At 47.5% G+C, this 19,113-nt stretch overlaps 1 protein-coding gene across 15 annotated transcripts in view; it reads right to left on the bottom strand.

The window, feature by feature from the left end:
* ARHGAP22 (Rho GTPase activating protein 22) overlaps positions 1-19,113 on the bottom strand; it is a 225,972-nt gene that overhangs the window by 99,648 nt on the left and 107,211 nt on the right. The window contains exon 5 of one of the 15 annotated variants that reach the window (XM_063710100.1): positions 3,016-3,306. The exons of the other annotated variants lie outside the window; for them this stretch is intronic. Coding sequence (XP_063566170.1) covers positions 3,233-3,306 — 74 coding nt within the window. The 3' untranslated portion in view covers positions 3,016-3,232. Of the gene's footprint in view, positions 1-3,015; positions 3,307-19,113 lie in introns of those variants that run through there. 15 annotated transcript variants of the gene reach the window in all.

Below are 19,113 nucleotides of genomic sequence, written 5' to 3'. Positions count from 1 at the left end.
GGATTCTCCAAGTGATACCATGTGGAGCAGAGAGAAGCTGTCCCCACCAAGCCATGGCCACACTGCAGAACAGTGAGCAAATAAAATGTGTTTTGTTTTTAGCATGGTACTGGTATAAAAATAGGCGTATAGATGATTGGAACAGAATAGAGAACCCAAAAATAAAGCCAAATACTTACAGTCAATTGATCTTCAACAAAACAAACAAAACATAAAAGTAGGGAAAGGACACCCTATTTAACAAATGGTGCTGTGATAATTGGTAAGCCACACATAGAAGAATGAAACTGGATCCTCATCTCTCACCTTATATAAAAATCAACTTGGCTGGGCGCGGTGGCTCACGCCTGTAATCCCAGCACTTTGGGAGGCCAACGTGGGCAGATCATCTGAGGTCAAGAGTTCGAGACCAGCTTTGCTAACATGGTGAAACCGCATCTCTACTAAATATACAAAAATTAGCCAGGCATGGTGGTGGTCATCTGTATTCCCAGCTACTTGGGAGGCTGAGGCAGGAGAATTGCTTGAACCCAGGAGGCGGAGGTTTCAGTGAGCCAAGATTGCACCACTGCACTCCAACCTGAGAGGCAGAGTGAGACTCCATCGCCAAAAAAAAAAAAAAAAAAAAAAAAAAAATCAACTCAAGATGGACCAAAGACTTAAACCTAAGACCTGAAACTGTAAAAATTCTAGAAGATAACATTGGAAAAACCCTTCTAGACATTGGCTTAGGCAAAGACTTCATGACCAAAAACCCAAAAGCAAATGCAACAAAAACAAAGATAAATAGATGGGACTTAATTAAACTAAAATGCTTCTGTATAGCAAAAGAAACAATCAGCAGAGCAAACAGACAACCCACAGAGTGGGAGAAAATCTTTGTCATCTTTACATCTGACAAAGGACTAACATCCAGAATCTAAAAAGAACACAAACAAATCAACAAGAACAAAACAAACAATCCCATCAAAAAACGGGCTAAGGACACGAACAAACAATTCTCAAAAGAAGATATACAAATGGCCAACAAGCATATAGAAAAATTCTCAACATCACTAATGATCAGGGAAATGCAAATCAAAACCACAACGCGATACCACCTTACTCTCACAAGAATGGCCATAATAAAAAAATAAAAATAAAATAGATGTTGGCGTGGATGTGGTGAAAAGCAAACACCTCTACACTGCTGGTGGGAATGGAAACTAATACAAAACCACTATGGAAAACAGTGTGGGGATTCCTTAAAGAACTAAAAGTAAAACTACCATTTGATTCAACAATCCCACTACTGGCTATCTACCCAGAGGAAAGTAAGTCATTATACGAAAAAGATACTTGCACACGCATGTTTATAGCAGCGCAATTCGCTATTGCAAAAATATAGAACCAGCCCAAATTCCCATAAATCAATGAGTGGATAAAGAAAATGTAGTATATAAATACCATGGAATACTTCTTAGCCACAAAAAGGAATGAAATAATGGCATTTGCAGCAACTTAGATGGGACTGGAGACCATTATTCTAAGTGAAGTAACTCAGGAATGGAAAAGCAAACATCGTATGTTCTCGCTTATAATTGGGAGCTAAGTTATGGGATGCAAAGGCATAAGAATGATACAATGGACTTTGGGGAATTGGGGGAAAGGGTGGGAGGAGGGTGAGGGATAAAAGACTACACATTGGGTACAATGTGCACTGCTGAGGTGATGGGTGCACCAAAATCTCAGAAATTACCACTAAAGAACTTATTCATGTAATAAACACCACATGTTCCCCCAAAATCTATTGAAATAAATTTTTTTAAAAAAGGAAAATATGTGTTGTTTTAAGTCATTAAACTTTGGAGTAGTCTGTTAGGCAGTTACAGATAGCTGAAACATAGGAAGTGATGCAAAATCCTCATGGCTAGCACTGCCTGGCCCTGACAATGTGCCAGGCTAAGAGCTTGACATGTGCACGTTCACTTAGAATTCAGAGCAATCCTATGCATTCGATGTCATCATTATTTCCACTTTCAAGAGGAGGGCACCGAAGTACAGAGAAGTGAAGTCATTTGCACAAGGTCACAACAGCTAATTAGTGGTTAAGCTCAGATTGGAACCCAGCCCATCTTGCTTTCTAGCCTGTGATCTTAACAATTCTATGATAAATGTTTTTTGGGGAAAAGGAATGGGACTCGATGGTGAATAAGATGGCCTGTGGGACAAAGGCACACATAACTGTAGTTGAGACTTCCAGTGAAAAAAGACAAGCCCTGTGGAGTGCTGGATTGAGACCGCGGGTTATTGCTCCTAGCTTTTCAGAATAATGTCTGTCTCCTGCCAGCCCTGGCCTCTGGTAGAGGGAGCTTGTTGAAAAAGGGCGTGATGTATACACTTTGTAGACAGCTTATCACAAAACATACCTTTGATTGGCACTAGTAACTCACGGGCATTATTTTGTTTAATTTTCACAATAGCCTGTAAGGGTGATATGTCATCAGATCCAATCTACAGGTGAGGATATGGACACCCACCCAGGTTATGCGAGCTCTCAAGATCACACAGCTGGTAGGTAGAGGGTAGAGCCTGTCCTCCAATCTGGGCAGTCTGAACACTGCTGGTCACCTTCTTAACAACCACTCACTGCCTCCTGCCTCTTGGTGGTGAGAGTCTCATCTGGGCCTGCGTCCCTGCCCCCACCCCCTTCTCCCATCATATTTCTGATCTGTATTAGGAGTTTGGCTAAAATTCAGTGTGCACACACACTGTATGTCCACATAACACAGACCCACAGACATTGGAATTGGAAGGTTCTCTTTTAACACAACCTCCTTATTTTTCACAAGCAATTTTTTTTCTTTTTTAATTATACTTTAAGTTCTAGGGTACATGTGCACAATGTGCAGGTTTGTTACATATGTATACATGTGTCATGTTGGTATGCTGCACCCATTAACTCTTCATTTACATTAGGTATATCTCCTAACGCTATCCCTCCCCCAACCCCCCATCCCATGACAGGCCCCAGTGTGTGATGTTCCCCTTCCTGTGTCCAAGTGTTCTCTTTGTTCAATTCCCACCTATGAGTGAGAATATGCAGTGTTTGGTTTTTTAGTCCTTGTGATAGTTTGCTGAGAATGATGGTTTCCAGCTTCATCCATGTCCCTACAAAGGACACGAACTCATCCTTTTTTATGGCTGCATAGTATTCCATGGCATATATGTTCACGAACAATCTCTTGAGGGCCTACTTTGCGCCAGGCACTGTAAGGTGAGTTAGTGACAAGTTGGGCCTGTCCTTATTTAACTCCAGTTTTTGCTCTGAAACAAATAGATATACAGAAGTGATAAGCAGAAATGAGGCTTCTTACACCCTCTCAAAATGTTTTATGCACTTTTAGCACAGTGCATGGAAGCCAACTGCTTTGCCTTCTGATATCTAGTTCAATCTCTGGTCAGACATATTAACAAGAACCCCTGTCCCCGTACTGACCCTCATCAACAGCATTGCTGTTGCTATTCATTTTGCAGACTCATTGTTCTGTTTTTTTTTTTTTTAACCTAAGTATATGATTCTGGGGAAGGTGGGTATTACTCTTTTTCTGTTTGAAGCAAGCCCAACACATCTTTTTCTAGAGAAAAAGCTCTAGATCCCATAAGGACTGGTATTATTTTTTCTTTCTTTTGATGAGACTTGTCTCATTTCTCTTTTTCCTTTGGTTTCCAGGAAGCTCAAGAAAAATTTAAAGCCTGGCTTTGGCAAATATGTAGGTCCTAACAGTCTTCATATTTGTGTTGTGGTTCATGATTTTGAGTTGCTACTTTTATTTGCATTTTCTCAGGCTCTCAATTATTTTGAACTATTGTGTTATCACTATTTTATTCTAAGTCTTCTCAATAGAGGCCATTTCAAATCCTGTGTGGTATAAAAAAGGAGTAAACCAGAAGTCAGTAAACTTTCTCTAAGGGGCAGATAGTAAACATATTTAAGCTTTGAGGGCCATACAGTCTCTTTAGCAACTACTCAACTCCACCATTGTGGTGTGAAATCAACCATCGACACTACGTAAATGAATGAGTGCGGCTGTGTTCCAATAAAACTTTATGTACAATAGCAGGTGGCAAGCCAGATCTGGCCTGTGGACTGTACTTTACAGTGTTTTAAAAGAATTTTAGAGCATCTGGGAAGTAATTTCCTCTTAAGTCGGGAAGTACTTGGCTTAGAAAAAAAAGGAATGGATGGGAATTCTCTCCAAGATGTCTAGTCTCCACTTCCAGGTGACAGATTGTGGAAAAGCAGCTGTGAAAGCTGTCTGGGCAGTTTGGTTCAGGAGAGGAGAGGGCCGTGCCCAGGAGGGGTCAGTCCCTGACAGAGCAAGCTGTGAGGTCTGCCAGTGAGAGTGCATTCTCTGGCACACTGGCAGTGCCCACTCCTTGGGGGGGAGGCAGTAGGGGCAGAGCTCTAGAAGTGCCGGCCAGCCAGGTTCCCCAGCTCGGGCCAATGGGCCTTCAGCTGCCACGGATGCTGTTCATGGAAGGAATGTGTCTGCAGCTCCAAATTCCCACAGAGAAAGACAAGGGGAATCGTTGGGGAGAAATTCCTGGGCCACATTTTTCTTGCTGTTCATGTGGCCTGAAGCCATTGAACTTGGCCAGCCTGCCCAGGGAGGGATTTACAAAGCCCATTGTCCTTTCCCTGAAGCCTCACCCCCACCCTGCCCCCACCTGCTCTTTCCAACTTTCTTTCCTCCCCCACCCCCAGGAGAAATGCAGCATGGGAAAGAGCAGGAGGCCATGGGGCCAAGAGGGCTCTCTCTCCTTGCCATATGGACAAACACAGCAGAAGCTCCCAAAGGGGACAGGTACTTCCCAGCAGCTGTGATGACATCAGACCCTACCATGCACTCAGGGTGGGAGGTGGTCTCGGTTACCTGAGCAGGAGTCACTTAGTGGCATACACGTCACTTACTGTATGCCAAGCACTGTTCTGAGCATTCTGCATAAATTAACTCATTAATCCCTGCAAGAACCCTATCATAATCTCCATTTTACAGATGGGGAAACTAAGGCTTGAAGTGGTTAAGTGATTTATGTGGGTTCCAAATAGTAAGTGGAAAAGTCAGAATTAGAACTGAGGTGTCTGCCTCCAGGGTGATCCTTACTTTCTTACTTCTCACTTTTACTATGTGTGACCCCTCAGCTTAGCATTCTATTTACAGATATCACCTTAATGGTCTGCAGTTATAGGAAAAATTCATTTTACAAAGCATTTGCAGTCAGTCCTGCACACCTTTTAAGGCTCCCAGCACCCCCATGCTATAGAACATGAGACCCTGTATATGAACTAGGCCCATCTGGTGTCTGGTCCACTTAGCTGGGGCATAGTACTGTGCACACTGGGAGTCAACTAGTGCTCCTTGCACTGTTGCTGCTGTGGCTGCTGCTGACACTGTAAGGAGGGACCTCAGTTACCTAGAATGTGTCACATCCTGGGTTTGTGTTTTCACTGCATCGTAAGTCATTGACACAACAACCCTGAGAATGATGTTGATAACCTCCTTTTACAGATAAGGAAACTGGGCACATCAATCAGGTAATTCATGCTTGCTGCTCTAACAACTCCCAAATCTCAGTGGCTTAATCCCCTAAAGGTTCTTCTTGCTCAGGTCACTGGCTCCTGCAGGTCAGCATGAAAAGGGAGGAGGGAGTGGGGCTGCTCCATGTGGTCACTCAGGGACCCAGGCTCCTTCTAGGACCTCAGTGTCCTCCTCTGAATCCTCTGCTGTGAGATGCAGGGAGAGGGGGCAGGGAGTTTCTCAAGGGATTTTAGGAGCTGGTGCTGACAGCAGCCTCAGAAGCCTCAGAGGTCACCTGTCACTCCTACCTGTGTTTCCTTGACCAGGGTTTAGTCATGTGACCCTGTCTTACTGCAGGGAGGATGGGAAGCAGAGTCAATCTTTGCGGCTGCAAGAGAAGCAGAGGCTTTGGCTGCCACACCGGTCCAGAGGGGTGAGGTGCTGCAAGGGACAGTCAGAACTTTTGGCACCCAAGCTGGTGCTTTGCCACCACACTGCCTTGACTGAAACTGACGCCAAAGCTATCTGAATTGAATTCCAACTTCTACCATCTTGAAAGACTCTCAGTTCATGTGGACAACGAATGGGGTGGAAGGCCCTGAGGGTTGTCAGCATTGGCTGTGATATGAAAAAAAGAGAATGGCACATGGCAAATGCCCAACACCCTTCCCTTTCTCAGTGGAGCTGTGGCCAGGTGTGCTCACAGGTGGAGGGGCGGGAATTGGGAGAGTTTCTGCCCTGAGGAAAGGGGAGCATGGGCGCTTGCTGTGGCCACCTAGCTGTGGAAGGAGAAAGGCGCAGGATGGGGCCCAGCAGAGGCTGGCCTGGGTCCTGTTCAAAGCATAGATAGATGTTGGGGTGGGGAAGGTCCCTTGTTCCTCGGGGTTTTGCTGCAGAAACTGCAATTCTTCGAGGGTGTTCTGCCTTCTGAGAATACCTCCACACTCTGCTCAATCTTGCGGGGGAGGTCTCTGCCAGACGAGGGCACTGGGTTGCCCCAGGATGATGGGCACAGGGTGCCATCTTCCAAGCTGGCCTTGGTGTTGCCAATGAGATGACAGCTGTATAGAAATAGGGGGTTGAGCCTGTGGAGCTGCCAGCAGGGTAAGGAAAGGGCTGCCAAGTCTCTGCAGGATCAGGCAGGGGACCTTCATGCTAGAGGACAAAGTTTGCAAGCTCTTGTGCCCTCGCCACTATTTTCCAGGGTGAGTTGGCCTCAGATGGCCAGGTCAGACCCAGCTCTACTGTTGCATAGCTCAGAAGACCACTGTCCCCCCACCTGCTAGTTACTCAGTCCCAGGTTGGCTCACTCAACCTCCAGTGCCTCTGTTTCCCCACTTCCTACAGCCAGGCCTCAATCCACCCAGCAGACCTCCTGTAAACCAAACCTCAAAAAACATTTTTCAGACTATGGACACCAGCTCATTAGAGGGGTCATGAAATCAATTCTGTGGGCCTTGTCTGGAATTTTTAAGAAGGAGATAGACTCACATAGGACAGAACATGCCAGAAAGCACTGCATGTAGGAATAGGAGTGTTTCCTGAAGCCTCAGCTTCAGGCCTCCCAGGGGGCAATGCAATGTCTATTTCTTGTCAAAAAAGTGTGAAAACACTGTGTTGGTGTATTTGTCTCATTCCTTTCAGAAAACCTGGGCTCTTTGTGCAAATTAGTCCACAAATTTCTTTTCCTCCCCGAGCTCTCTCAACCAATCACCCCTTTTCTGCAGGCCAAAGAAGGGCACAATCTTTGCCAGGCCACTCAATAAAAAATAAAACCCATCACCAAGGGCTGCAAAAATTCCTGTTATACAGGAATCCCAGGAGGCCGGCTGCTTTCTAGCCTTGCATTTGCATATCTAAGAGGGCCACTTAAGTGACCCTTCACAGGACAAAGAAGGTTAGCTTCTCTTAATTTTTAAAAAATGAAAAGAAAGAAATCCTTCTGGTTTCCACATTCCTTCAGGGCAGCCCTTGCGGTGTGGCTGGTCTTGCAGCTCTGCTCTGGTGCATCAGCCAGAGGGTCCTCTGCTTCTCTAGCATTATTCCTGCGACCAGGATTTGTGGAGCCCTGCTCTGTGCCAGACATGGAAGACTGTGGACCAGAGCCCCTTCCTGGAGCCCTCTCCTCATCCTCGGGCTGTGTACATGTGATGAGGATAAGTGGCTCACATCGCTCTCCAGCCTCACTATGGGTGTGTTGCTCCTGTCCCCACATGCTCCAGCTCTGCCCCCAAGCCCATCAGGGGAGGCCTGGTTCTCCAGGATGCTGGAATTCTCAGTCTTTCCTATGCTGACTTGACGGGAGGTTCTCATGTTTATTGAGCATCTGCTGTGTGCCAGGTACTGGTGTATTCCAAAATGTCTGCCAAGGGCCTGCAAAGGTCATTACTGTCACCATCCAGTGAAACTCAGGGAGATGAGGTGACTTTTCAAGGTGGCGCACACGGGCGGGAAGCAGCAGGTCCTCTCCTCGGTCTCTTGGATGCCTGCAGCTCTGTTCTTCCCACCTGACCGCAGGCCTCCGGGAGCGGCACTGGAAGTCCCAGGGGCCGTGCCTCGGGCCAAGTAAATGATACAGCATGGCTGGAGCAGCATGCTGCATGGATGGAGGTGCTAGGCAGAGAGGGGGTGCAGGAAGATGGGAGACCCGCCAGGAGTGGACAGCAGGAACAGGAGCTTGGTCTTCTGGCCCCTGAGAGTGTGGACTGGATTCCAAGACTAGTGAGCATGGGCCCTGCTGCGGAGGGCCAGTGGCCCTGGCAGTGTCACTCCCAATGCCACAATGGTATGAGTTTTCCATAGGGATGCCATAACTAACTCCCACAAACTGGGTGGCTTAAAACAACAGAAACTTCTTTGGTTAGAGTTCTGGAGGCCAGAAGTCCAGGATCGCGGTGCAGCTCTAAAGGCTTGAGGGAGGAATCCTTCCTTGCCTCTTCCAGCTGCTGGTGACTTCCAGGTTCCCTAGAAACCCTTGGCTTGTAGACCCATCCCCCAGCTTCTGCTTCTGTCTTCACATGACCTTCCTCCCTCTGTGTCTCTGTGCATCCTGTCTGTCCTCTCCTCTGCTTATAAGGACACCAACCATCGGATTTGGGGCCACTCTAATTCAGGATTACCTCCTCTTAGCTCATTGCATCTGCAAATACCCCATTTCCAAATAAGATCACATTCTGAGGTTACCAGTGGGCATGAATTCTGGGGGACACTATTCAACTCAAGACAACAACTTCCCTTCTTTCCTAACCTTGGCCTCCCAAACTCTGTCCCCTCAATCTCAAGTCAACAGAAAAGCATCAGGGAGAGCTATGTTCTTGGAACCCACAAAGGCAACTGACTTGCAGAAGACTCTCCAGACCTGGTGTTTTTCAGTAATTGTAATTCCAGTTTTTGGGATTCTGGTATTCCAGAATAATGTGCTTTTGAGAAATGCTGAACTATTAGTATTTTTGTGACATGTTTTTTAAAAATTAGAACCATTTACACCTGGGAATGCACTACAGTAGGCGTTTGGATCCAGTAAAGGAAAGCTTGTTTAGAAAGCAGTTTTCTATTCTTCCACAACCCAGAAGGAGGGGAACTACACTGCCTCCATCATGATAGAAATCTTCACTCTTCTTCAGAGACTTTCCAGCCTGGAATTTGCTCCAGGTGACACACTGGCATCTCCACCTACCCACATTAACACTGGAGAAGATGACCACAAACCAGGAACGCTTTCTCTGAAATAAAACTAAAGCTCATGATCAAATAAAAAAATGTAGTTCCTGCCAACAAAAAAGAAGGGAGGTTAAAATAAAAGATATCTTCTAAAGTGGGGAAGAAGAAATGGAATTACTTCAAGATGAAAAACTCAAAGGATAATATTGGAAATTAGTTTGAAATTTAGCTTGGAACGCCTCACCATTGCCTTAACCAATCTAGAGTAAAAAAAAGGTTTCAGCAGCCGGAAAAAATGGGCACAAAAATATGCTCATGATCCAGATAACATCAAATAGTAGATTTTCATTCCAAATATTATTAGAAGTTTCTTTATCTTGTAGGGTTTAGTTCATTACTTTTGAATAATATTTTATTCGTGTCATCTGCTAACAATTAGTATGAGAAGGGTAACATTTTTAACATTTATATTTCACAGATTTTTGTTTTCACTTAATGCTTCTAATATTTACTTTTTATTTGAAATGTCTAATATTTTAGCTGAATTTTAAAATGTTAGGCATTCTGAATACCTTTCCATAGAAAATATTGATAATCAGTGTTGGTATTTTATCAATGTAGGGAATAAATACTTGTATTCCTTCGTGTTGTTTTGCTCTGGTACTGCAATTATAATGCTGTGCTACTTAGCTATTGTTAAATAGCTGTAAATTAATTTAAATACATTGACTTATAATAAATTTTTTAATTTAAACTAATTTATAGCCTTTACCAATAACTAACCATGTGCCAGGCAACACGTTTAACATCCTACATGGAACTACTTTTGTCACGGCCATTTTTCAAATAAGGAGCCTGAAGTTTACAGGGTTCTGTGACTCGCTCTGGACCTCAGATCTGGGGAGAGGCTGAGCCGTGATTGAAACTCAGACAGTAAGACTGAGCACCTCACCCTTAACCATGGCCCCACAGGACAAATAATTAAGGGTGTCAAATAAGTCAGCCAATACATAATAACCATCATTTTCTAGCCATCTTTGCTTTTGAGTTTATTATGTGCACTAGTACACACAGACTCTAACCCCATAGAGATCAGGCAGGTAAGATAAACTGAAAAAGCAGCTTTTGCTCTTGCTGCCCAGGCTGGAGTACAATGGCACAATCTCGGCTCATCACAACCTCCGCCTCCAGGGTTCATTCTCCTGCCTCAGCCTCCCAAGTAGCTGGGATTACAGGCATGCGCCACTGTGCCCGGCTAATTTTGTATTTTTAGTAGAGATGGGGTTTCTCCATGTTGGTCAGGCTGGTCTCGAACTCCTGACCTCAAGTGATCCTCCGGCCTTGGCCTCCCAAAGTCCTGGGATTATAGGCGTGAGCCACCATGCCCTGCCAGCTCCTGTCAATTCTTTATATGGAGAAAGCAGGCCCAAATTTACCCTATAGAAATCTATATATTTTTAGTGGGTAAAATCCTGTGCATTGAAAAATATTGCATGAGCCAAACAAAATATGTGAGCCAGAATCAGCCCATGGATAGTCAGTCCTGGCTTGCAGCTCAGTTTGCAGCCTGAGAACTAGACTCCATTTCTTGTTATTGTTGCCTCTCCCAACCATGACTTTTAGCATTCTTTCTGCTTTTGGACGATTGCTCCTTCATTGGTTTAATTTATCACGAACCTTTAAAGAACCAGGCACCTTAAAAGCAGCACTTTGGAGCAAAACAACATCAAGGCTACTCAACCCCAGACTAGGAGTTCTTGAGGGAGGGGATCACATCTCAGGATCTCCTAGTCCAGGGTTGGATAGGCTTGATGTTGTTTTGCTTGAAAGCGCTGCTTCTCCAATTTTAAGATGCACACAGAGCGCCCAGGACAAACTGCAAGAACACAGATTCTGTTTGAGGTGGCATGGGTGGGGCTCCAGGGTCTGTATTTCCACCAAGCTCCCAGGTGATGCTGATGCAGCTGGCCCATGGACCACACATGCATAGGAAGAACCTACTCTGGGGAGCAGCCTGTGTCTCAGAGGGTTCCTGAGCTGACAGTTGGAGGAGCCTCTGTACTTGGGTTTGGTTTCTCAGAGGTGACCTGGGTCATTCAACCCCCACCTACTAATCCCCTGCCACATTCCTCCCCACATCCTAATTTATCTAGGGATTTAGTCTAGCTGAGATCACTCATAAAGAATTTTATCTACATCTTTGTTCTGCGCTGGCACAAGCATACCTCCTCCTGCGCATCACCCCTTCCTGCCCGGTGCGCTATCACCATCTGAGGGACTTCTGTGCACATCCTTCTGTGTCTCAGTGTCACAGAACCGTGGTGCCCAGCACCAGCCTGATCTTCTGTGAGCCTCCTGCTAAGAGCGTGACCCTGCTGAGAGTCAGCCTGGAGTCTAGGTCCATGCAGCTAGCCCACTGCAGGACAGGAGGCATCCTGGAGCCCCCAAAGGCAATGGAAGTGTCCCCCTGTGTAGAACAGGTTGTGGGGTCAGGCAGGCAGGCAGAGTGTCACACTGAAGAGAGAGGCTGGGCCAGTGCACTGGAGTATAGACCATGTTATGCACCCAGGAAGCCAAGCTGGTACAGGCAGGCAGTCCTATTGGTGGGACACTAAAGGCACCTTCCAGTTGGCATCATTCAAGAGATGTGGCTGAAGTTTGATCACCTAATTGAGACCCTGGCCTCGATCTGCAAGGATGAAGGTGCAGGCCACCCTCCAAGGGTGACATTCCCTATTGAGCTCCATGGGGGGAGTTCAGTTAAAGGCCCCTTTGCCGTAATGGATCAGGAAGAGCCACCTGTGAAGTGTGTGCTGGAGCCTTGCTATCAGCAGGTTGGACAGGAGAAGGCTGTAGGGCAGGGGCCGGGTGCTGGAGGGAAGAGCATGGCACGAGAATGTGGTGGGAGCTGTGCATGCCCAGCCCTTGGAGAAGCCACTTTCCCTCTCTGGATGTCAAGTTTATGAATGAGATGAGGACCATGATAAGATGTGCACCAAACTCACTCAGGACTTGAGCTCTGAGGGCCAGTGCATTTGCAGGAAGAGACCAGCAAGGGATGTTCGAAGGTTGTACCCACAGGATGGAGCCCAGCAGGTCAGAACAGAGGGCCACTTCCTGCATTTAAATTCAGAAACTCATTGTCAGGGCCAGTTTCATGGCCTTTAACTAGCGCATGTGCTCAGTGACACCCTTGCCTCTTGAAGGGCTCTGCATTTAGAATTGAATGCTCTGTGGTTACTGTCTTGAAATTCTTAATCATTCTATCTTTAAATTTGTGTTTTTTAAGTGAAGTCGAGTGGGCCAGTGGAGCGTATGCTGAGGGCTGGGGCCCTTCTGCAGTCCTGCCTCCTGCTGCCTCTGCCTCCGCCTCCTGTGAGTGGGTTTTCCTGGCTCCCTCCTGCCTCCTGATTCCCAGGCCTCTGCCCCGCCTCTCCTGGCCCTGCCCAGTGGCTGTTGCTGTCTTCCCCTCATGCCCAGTGGAGGCCTGACCACAGGCATGAGGAGGGCTGGGGTTGGGGTCAGGCACCCCAGAGTGTTTTGGGGTGGAGTATGCTCAGGGTCGGCAGTGCCAGTGCCACAGGGTGGGTATCTTTGTGGGGATGGGTCTGTTGCCCATCCCCAATCCAGGTGCCTAGTGCATGGCAGAGTGGAGGCTGAACACCCTTGGGGGTGGCCTGTCCACTGCAGGTGGGGTAGCAGGCTGTGGGAAGAGGAGCTGCCTGGCTGGACTTCCTTGCCCAGGATGGTGTCTGTATGTAGAAAGGAAGGCTCCAGAGGAGAGCTGGGGAGGCTGAGCCCAGGAGTCATCTCCCTATTGGTGCCCATTTTCAGTACACCCTCAGCAGAGCACCACGGTCCTAGTGACTGGTGGGAGAGGGACCTGACTGCTGGTGGGCATGTATGGAGCAACTTGGGGGCCCCTGGGTGTCTGTGAGGGTCTGTTCTCACCCCTTGAGTATCCATGTGCCCAAGGGGACACACCAGCTAAATATCAACTAAAAAACATGCTGCAGGGGCTAGCCCTAGGCCCGCACAGAGATGTGCAGCCCTTCACATCCATTTGTGTGGCCATTGAGCCCCGCAGAGTCCTCCTTCCATCCCAGTGGAGAAGCTCAGAGCTGCAGGGAAGCGGGGTGGCCTCCAGGCTCCTCACTGCCTTGGGGACAGCCCTCCTGAGCACAGTGCCCAGAATCAAACACAGTCCAGGGACATCTCTCTGCATCCCAGATTCACACCACCCTGAGCACAGCCTCAGGGCCCCTGCTTCTGGGGTGGCTCACCCACTCTGCTCAGGACCAGCTAGAGAATTTTTGGGGACTCAAGGCAAAAATAAACATGTCCTGTATTTAAAAAAAAAGGAAAAAAAGTGCCATTAAAGGGATTAAGTATAAAGTTTTTTTCCTTTTTTCTGCTGTCTCTTGACCTGTCAGTGAGTAGTTCTCAGACCAGCAGCACCAGTATTGTCCAGAGTTCATTAGAAATGCAGATTCCTTGACTCACTCCAGGCCTCTGGAGCCAGGGAAGGGCCAGCAGCCTGGGGGATTCTGATGCACCAGGAAATTTGAGAAGCACAGTTGTAAAGCGATGATTATTAGATTTTTTGTTTGTTTGTTTTAAAGCAACACAACTAAAAAATTAAAATCTCATTGGAAGCTTGTTTGTCTATGACAGATAAAAGAAGAACTGAAAAAAAAAGAGAGAGGCTGGGCGTGGTGGCTCATGTCTGTAATCCCAGCACTTTGGGAGGCCAAGGTGGGCCGATTGCCTGAGGTCAGGGGTTCGAGACCAGTCTGGCCAACACGGTGAAACCCTGTCTCTACTAAAAATACAAAGAAATTAGCCAGACATGGTGGTGTGCACCTGTAATCCCAGCTACTTGGGAGGCTGAGGAAGGGAATTGCTTGAACCAGGGAGGTGGAGGTTGCAGTGAGCCAAGATCGTGCCACTGCACTCCGGCCTGGGCGACAGAACAAGACTCCGTCAAAAAAAAAAGAGAAAGGACTGGGTGGGGTCAGGGGAGAAACTGTCCTGCCTTCTGCATATCGTACTTCACATGATGATTACAGCTGTCTTGCCAAGTAGGCAGTTTCCCTTCTACGATCAGATGAAGCTCATGGGATTTAAGTTATTGGTCCAGGTTCTTTTACTGAGCAAATGGCAGAGCTCAAATGTGAATCTAGCTCTGTCTTACTCCAAGTCTGAGGCTCCCACCCCCTCCCCATCCCTGCTGTTCTTTCTTTGTTCATCCTTCCTTCTTTCTCTTTCTCCCCTTGCTTCTTTCATTTTTGCCTGTAGAGCACCTGTTCTATGCTGGTGTTCTCATCTAGGCCTGTGCTGTCCAATACGGTGCCACCACACATGTGGGTCCTGAGCATGTGAATGAAGCAGGTGTGCCTGAGCAATGGAATTGTCAATTTAATTTAATTTACATTAGTTTAAAAACTGACATTCAGTTCCATTGCTGAAAAACATTTAAGTATGTTTGGAATAACTTGGGTATGTGACTCTACTTTTCAATCACACATTTTATGAAATCTAAATGCCGATCAAAGATGGCTATAGTTAATTAATTAATATATTACATAATTTCAAATAGTCAGGAGGACAGTGAATGCTCCCAACACAAATAAATGGTAAATGCTTGAGATGGTGGATATGCTAATCACCCTAATCTGATCACTGTACAATATATGTATCAAAACATCACTATGTACCCCATGAATATGTACAATTATTGTGTGTCAGTTTAAAAAATTAAAAAATTAGAATAAATAAATATATATCAAGTACTTCCAGTGAAAATTTAGTGTCTGCATGGAAATGTGCTTTAAGTGTAAATACCAATTTAGACTTGGAAGCAAAAAAGAATGTGGAATATTTCACTAATGTTTATTTTGATTACATATTGAAATGATAGTGTTTTGGAGCCAGTAGTTTAAATAAAATACATTATTAAGAATAATTTCACTAGCTTTCTTTCCTTTCACTTTTAAAAAAATTTTAAATTTTTAGTCCTTGTGAGTGTGTAGTAGGTGTATATATTTATGCAGATGTTTTCACATGTGTACTCACTAGAAAATTTGCAACCACAAACATGGCTTGCGTTACATCTCTATAGAAGAGTGCTGTTCTAGGGCACGATTTTGGCCAAAGCAATGATCCTGCTCAAGGGGACTCTTTCCAGGGAGCCTGCAGGAGTTTCCCACACCTGGTCCTGTGCTGAGCTGAGAGAAGTGAGGCTAAGACAGGAGAACCCCACTGCAAAGCCAGGAAGTGTAAGAGCCACTCCCATCTCAGGGGTGGGGATCACTGGCAAACTTCTCATCTAATTTCATTTCTGTCATTACCCATCATCTGGCGCTCTGCAGACAACCTCAGCAGGGGATGCGCGAGGTCAGGCCAAGACTCAGGCTGGCTGGTACCAGGTGCCGAGATAGGCTGGTATCAGCATCCTCCCCACTCAGGCGGCGGCTAATGTGATCAGGGATGCTCTGGGCATGTCAGACGCACAGTATCTGTCTCCTCTGCGGAGTAATCTGTGCACACTGGCTCCCCTTCAAGGTCAGACCTCCCTTTAAGACAGCAGGCAGCAGTCTCCTATCTGCTCCAAGGGCAGGCTGGATAAGGCCAGGCAGCTACAAGCTCCATGCCTGAGGGCGACTTCAATGACCTTGTGTAGCCATAAGACGGGCAGGAACTGGCTCCCTCTGGACAAACTTGGCTATAGAATGCCAGCTGGTGCCATTCTACTCGTTCAGGCAGACACGTCAGAGGTCACTGGGCCAGCCCTCTCGTCTTACACAGGGGGAAACTGAGATTCAGAGAAGGGAAGAAACCTAATCTGGTTGCCCTTGAGAGCTAGGGTCTGAGCTGAGTCTGGAAGCCACTTAAACAGGCCCCCAAGGCAGAGATGTTGTTAGCGATCAGGACTCCCTGGCTTGATCCTGGAGAACTTGGCACATAAACTTGTAAATGCATGAAAGACTCAGGGCTCTGCTTTAAGCAGCCTGGCTTCTGCGCTGCCTCCCACAGGGGTCCCCGCTACTCCTGTGGCAGTGTGGTCTTTTCTGTCGACACTGCCAGGGTGGGGGTGGGGGCACAGAATAGACATTGGTGGAGATGAGCATCAGACATTACAGTTCTTGTAAGCCCCTCAGTTGGTCTACCCTGAGTGATCTTTCTAACACATAGTTTTTGTTTTATTTTTAAGGATTCAAATGTACTTTACTTCTTCCATAATGCCATATTTTAATGGGCACATGGAGCTTTTACTTGGCATCAATTATGATTTGTGTTTTAAACAATTCAGTATGACACCAGCTGGGATGATTACTGATCTCTCCATTCCGTTAGGGGTGACCCTGGCAACAGGGCACAGATTCCATCCAATTCCAATTGGTGTTGCAACATAGGTCCATACGGGCAGTAGAGAAAGAGGCTCTGCTAGCTAACATGGCATTACCATACCTGTCATGAAAATCATGTGTACATTTCTGGCGGCTCTGCCTTTCCATTGTTTGCTGAATGCTTTGAACTCCGAGGTTACTTACTGTGCCGTTGGCCAAGGGAAATCCTGAAGCTAAAGATAAAAGTGTCTCAGTCAGGGATACCTCTATCAGAGCACTCATCACACGGCATTGTGATGGGATTAGGTTGCTGTTATTAATCATAACGATTAATGATTAGAGAGCATGCAGGGAGGAGGGGAGCTTATCTAGACCAGGTACCTACTATGAGCCAGGATCTGGGTTCTCAGTGAATCCTCACCACAACCCAAGGTGCTTGGCAATATTCTCACCCCCAGTTTATGGGACATTGAGGCACGGAGCCCTCTGTGACTTGTCAAAACCCACACAGTCCCTGAGTAGCATGTCTATGCTTGCATCCAGCTCTCCCTGACTCTGGCCTGGAGAGATGGGTGGTCTGGAACAGCACTGACTAGATGCTGCGAGGCCCTTGGTGTCTGTTGAGAGTGTGTGGAAAATGGGCACAAACAGGAAGATGGCTCCCAGGCTTGCCTCCCCAGCTCTTCCTCGGAAGCTTCCTTTCTACATGCAGACACCAGCTTGCCTAGGCAACATCTGCATCCACGTGTGGTGTGTCTGGCGACAATCAACCCCATGGCCCTGATTCCCATGGGACACAATGCTAGCTTTGTTACTACCGTGGTCTCTGAAGACTGGTTGGAGCTGAAAACCCAAGACCTCAAAGCCATCCCTGTCCAGGCCTCCTATTGCCTGCAGGATTCCCATCTGGTGTTTGGGGAGTTGGGGGGAGGCCCCAAGGAGCCCAGTGGGAGGGAAGGAGCATGGACCTCTGTGGGAGAGCAGAGAGCTTGCCAGGCCTCTGAATGGTGCAGCTGGCCCCCGAGTCTCCTGACCCTGATCTTGAGAAATATGGGGCTCCCAGCCCAAAGCAGACAGGTGCTCCAGGATGGGGACTAGACCCAGGCCTCAGAGCAGCTGTGGTACCCTTCACCTCCTTCTGCACCAGAAAACAGAGCACTCTCCTCCTCCTCCTTTTCCTCAGATCCAGGGTGGCCATTCACGTCTTCCTCGGGCTAATCCTCAGCACTGCACACTCAGGTCCTTCCCCACAAGTAGGAATTGCTCCTGAGTGTGGGGGGCCATCGGCTCGGTGCAATGTTGCTGAAAAGGCATCCCGTCCTGGCCCCTTGTCTGGCACTTGGAAAGGGCAAGACCAATGATGTGACACTCAGCCTTGCAGAAATACAGTCATGGACCATCTGCAGCAGTGAACATTTGACAGAGATTGGCTGTTTGTCGTCTACTCTCCCCTCTGGAAGGCACCCAAGTTCCTTTGGAGTCTCCTTGCCCCCACTAGGCGAAGTCTTGGGAGGGCTGGTCCAGATGCCAGAGTGGATAGGCCCTTCCTCACCACCCCAGTGTAGTCAGGGGTAGGCATGTAGCTTAAGCACAGATACTGAGACTTTGGGCTTTCGGCAAGTGAGCCATGCCAGGATTGCAGAGCCGGGCGAGATTCAACCTTCCCGGCACAGAGTACCACCCGCTCGCCCCTCCCAGCTCCTGGCCCCGTGACAGCCCAGCCGCTTGCCCCTTCCACAAGTGTCACTCCCATCACATCCTACCCCCTGGTTTCTGGTGAATTTCCCCTTTGCTAGAGTTAGCCAGAGCTGGCTTCTGCAACCCGCTCCAACCAGGACTCTTAATCTCCACTCCTCTGGCCCCACCCCATTTACAGTTAGTCACTAGAAAGACTTATGGCTCTGGTCTCAAGCCTGCAGCCAACCCACTTGGTTCCCTTTGATAGCACCAACCCACTTGGTTCCCTTCAATAGCATTGTGCTAATTCCAGAAGACGGATTTTAGCAATGAGTTACAGAGCTTAACGGATGACCTAATTCATCTCACCAAACATGGCTGTTTTTTGGGGACAGGCCTGCTCTGGGATCTTAGCAACTCTTTTTGCCCAGAGTGCCAAAGCAGGTCTCTCCACTCCCCACCCGCTCCTTGTGGATTTAAAGGGAGGCCTAAACTTGGCCTGGGGCTGGATGCCCACATCAGCAAAAAGCCCAGGTCTGAGAGGCCCCCAGGATCAAGTCTGCAAGGAGCAGACAGCTTTCAAAGGGCTGGGAGGGGCAGGGTTTGCCAGGCAGCTGCCCTGGCAAGACAGAAGTACCAGGTGGGCAGGACCTGGGGGTCCTTGAGTCTCAGTCCCTTTGTGGGGCCTGGCTCCTTCATGCCTGCCCTGGGGGAGCTAGCCTCAGCAGGCTGAGGAAGAGCAGGGCTCTGGGGTTAGAGCTGGCTCAATCTGCAGTTCCACCGCTCACCGGCCCTCGGATCCCAGCAAGTTACTTAGCTTGTCAGAGTCCCAGGGGCCTTGCCTGTTAGATGAGTTAGTAGGGGTT

Source organism: Gorilla gorilla, chromosome 8 (assembly GCF_029281585.2).
Source record: "Gorilla gorilla gorilla isolate KB3781 chromosome 8, NHGRI_mGorGor1-v2.1_pri, whole genome shotgun sequence".
In the NCBI taxonomy this organism is placed as follows: Eukaryota; Metazoa; Chordata; class Mammalia; order Primates; family Hominidae; genus Gorilla; species Gorilla gorilla.
Note: the sequence above shows the minus strand (reverse complement) of the source record. Positions and strands in the feature narration are given on the sequence as shown.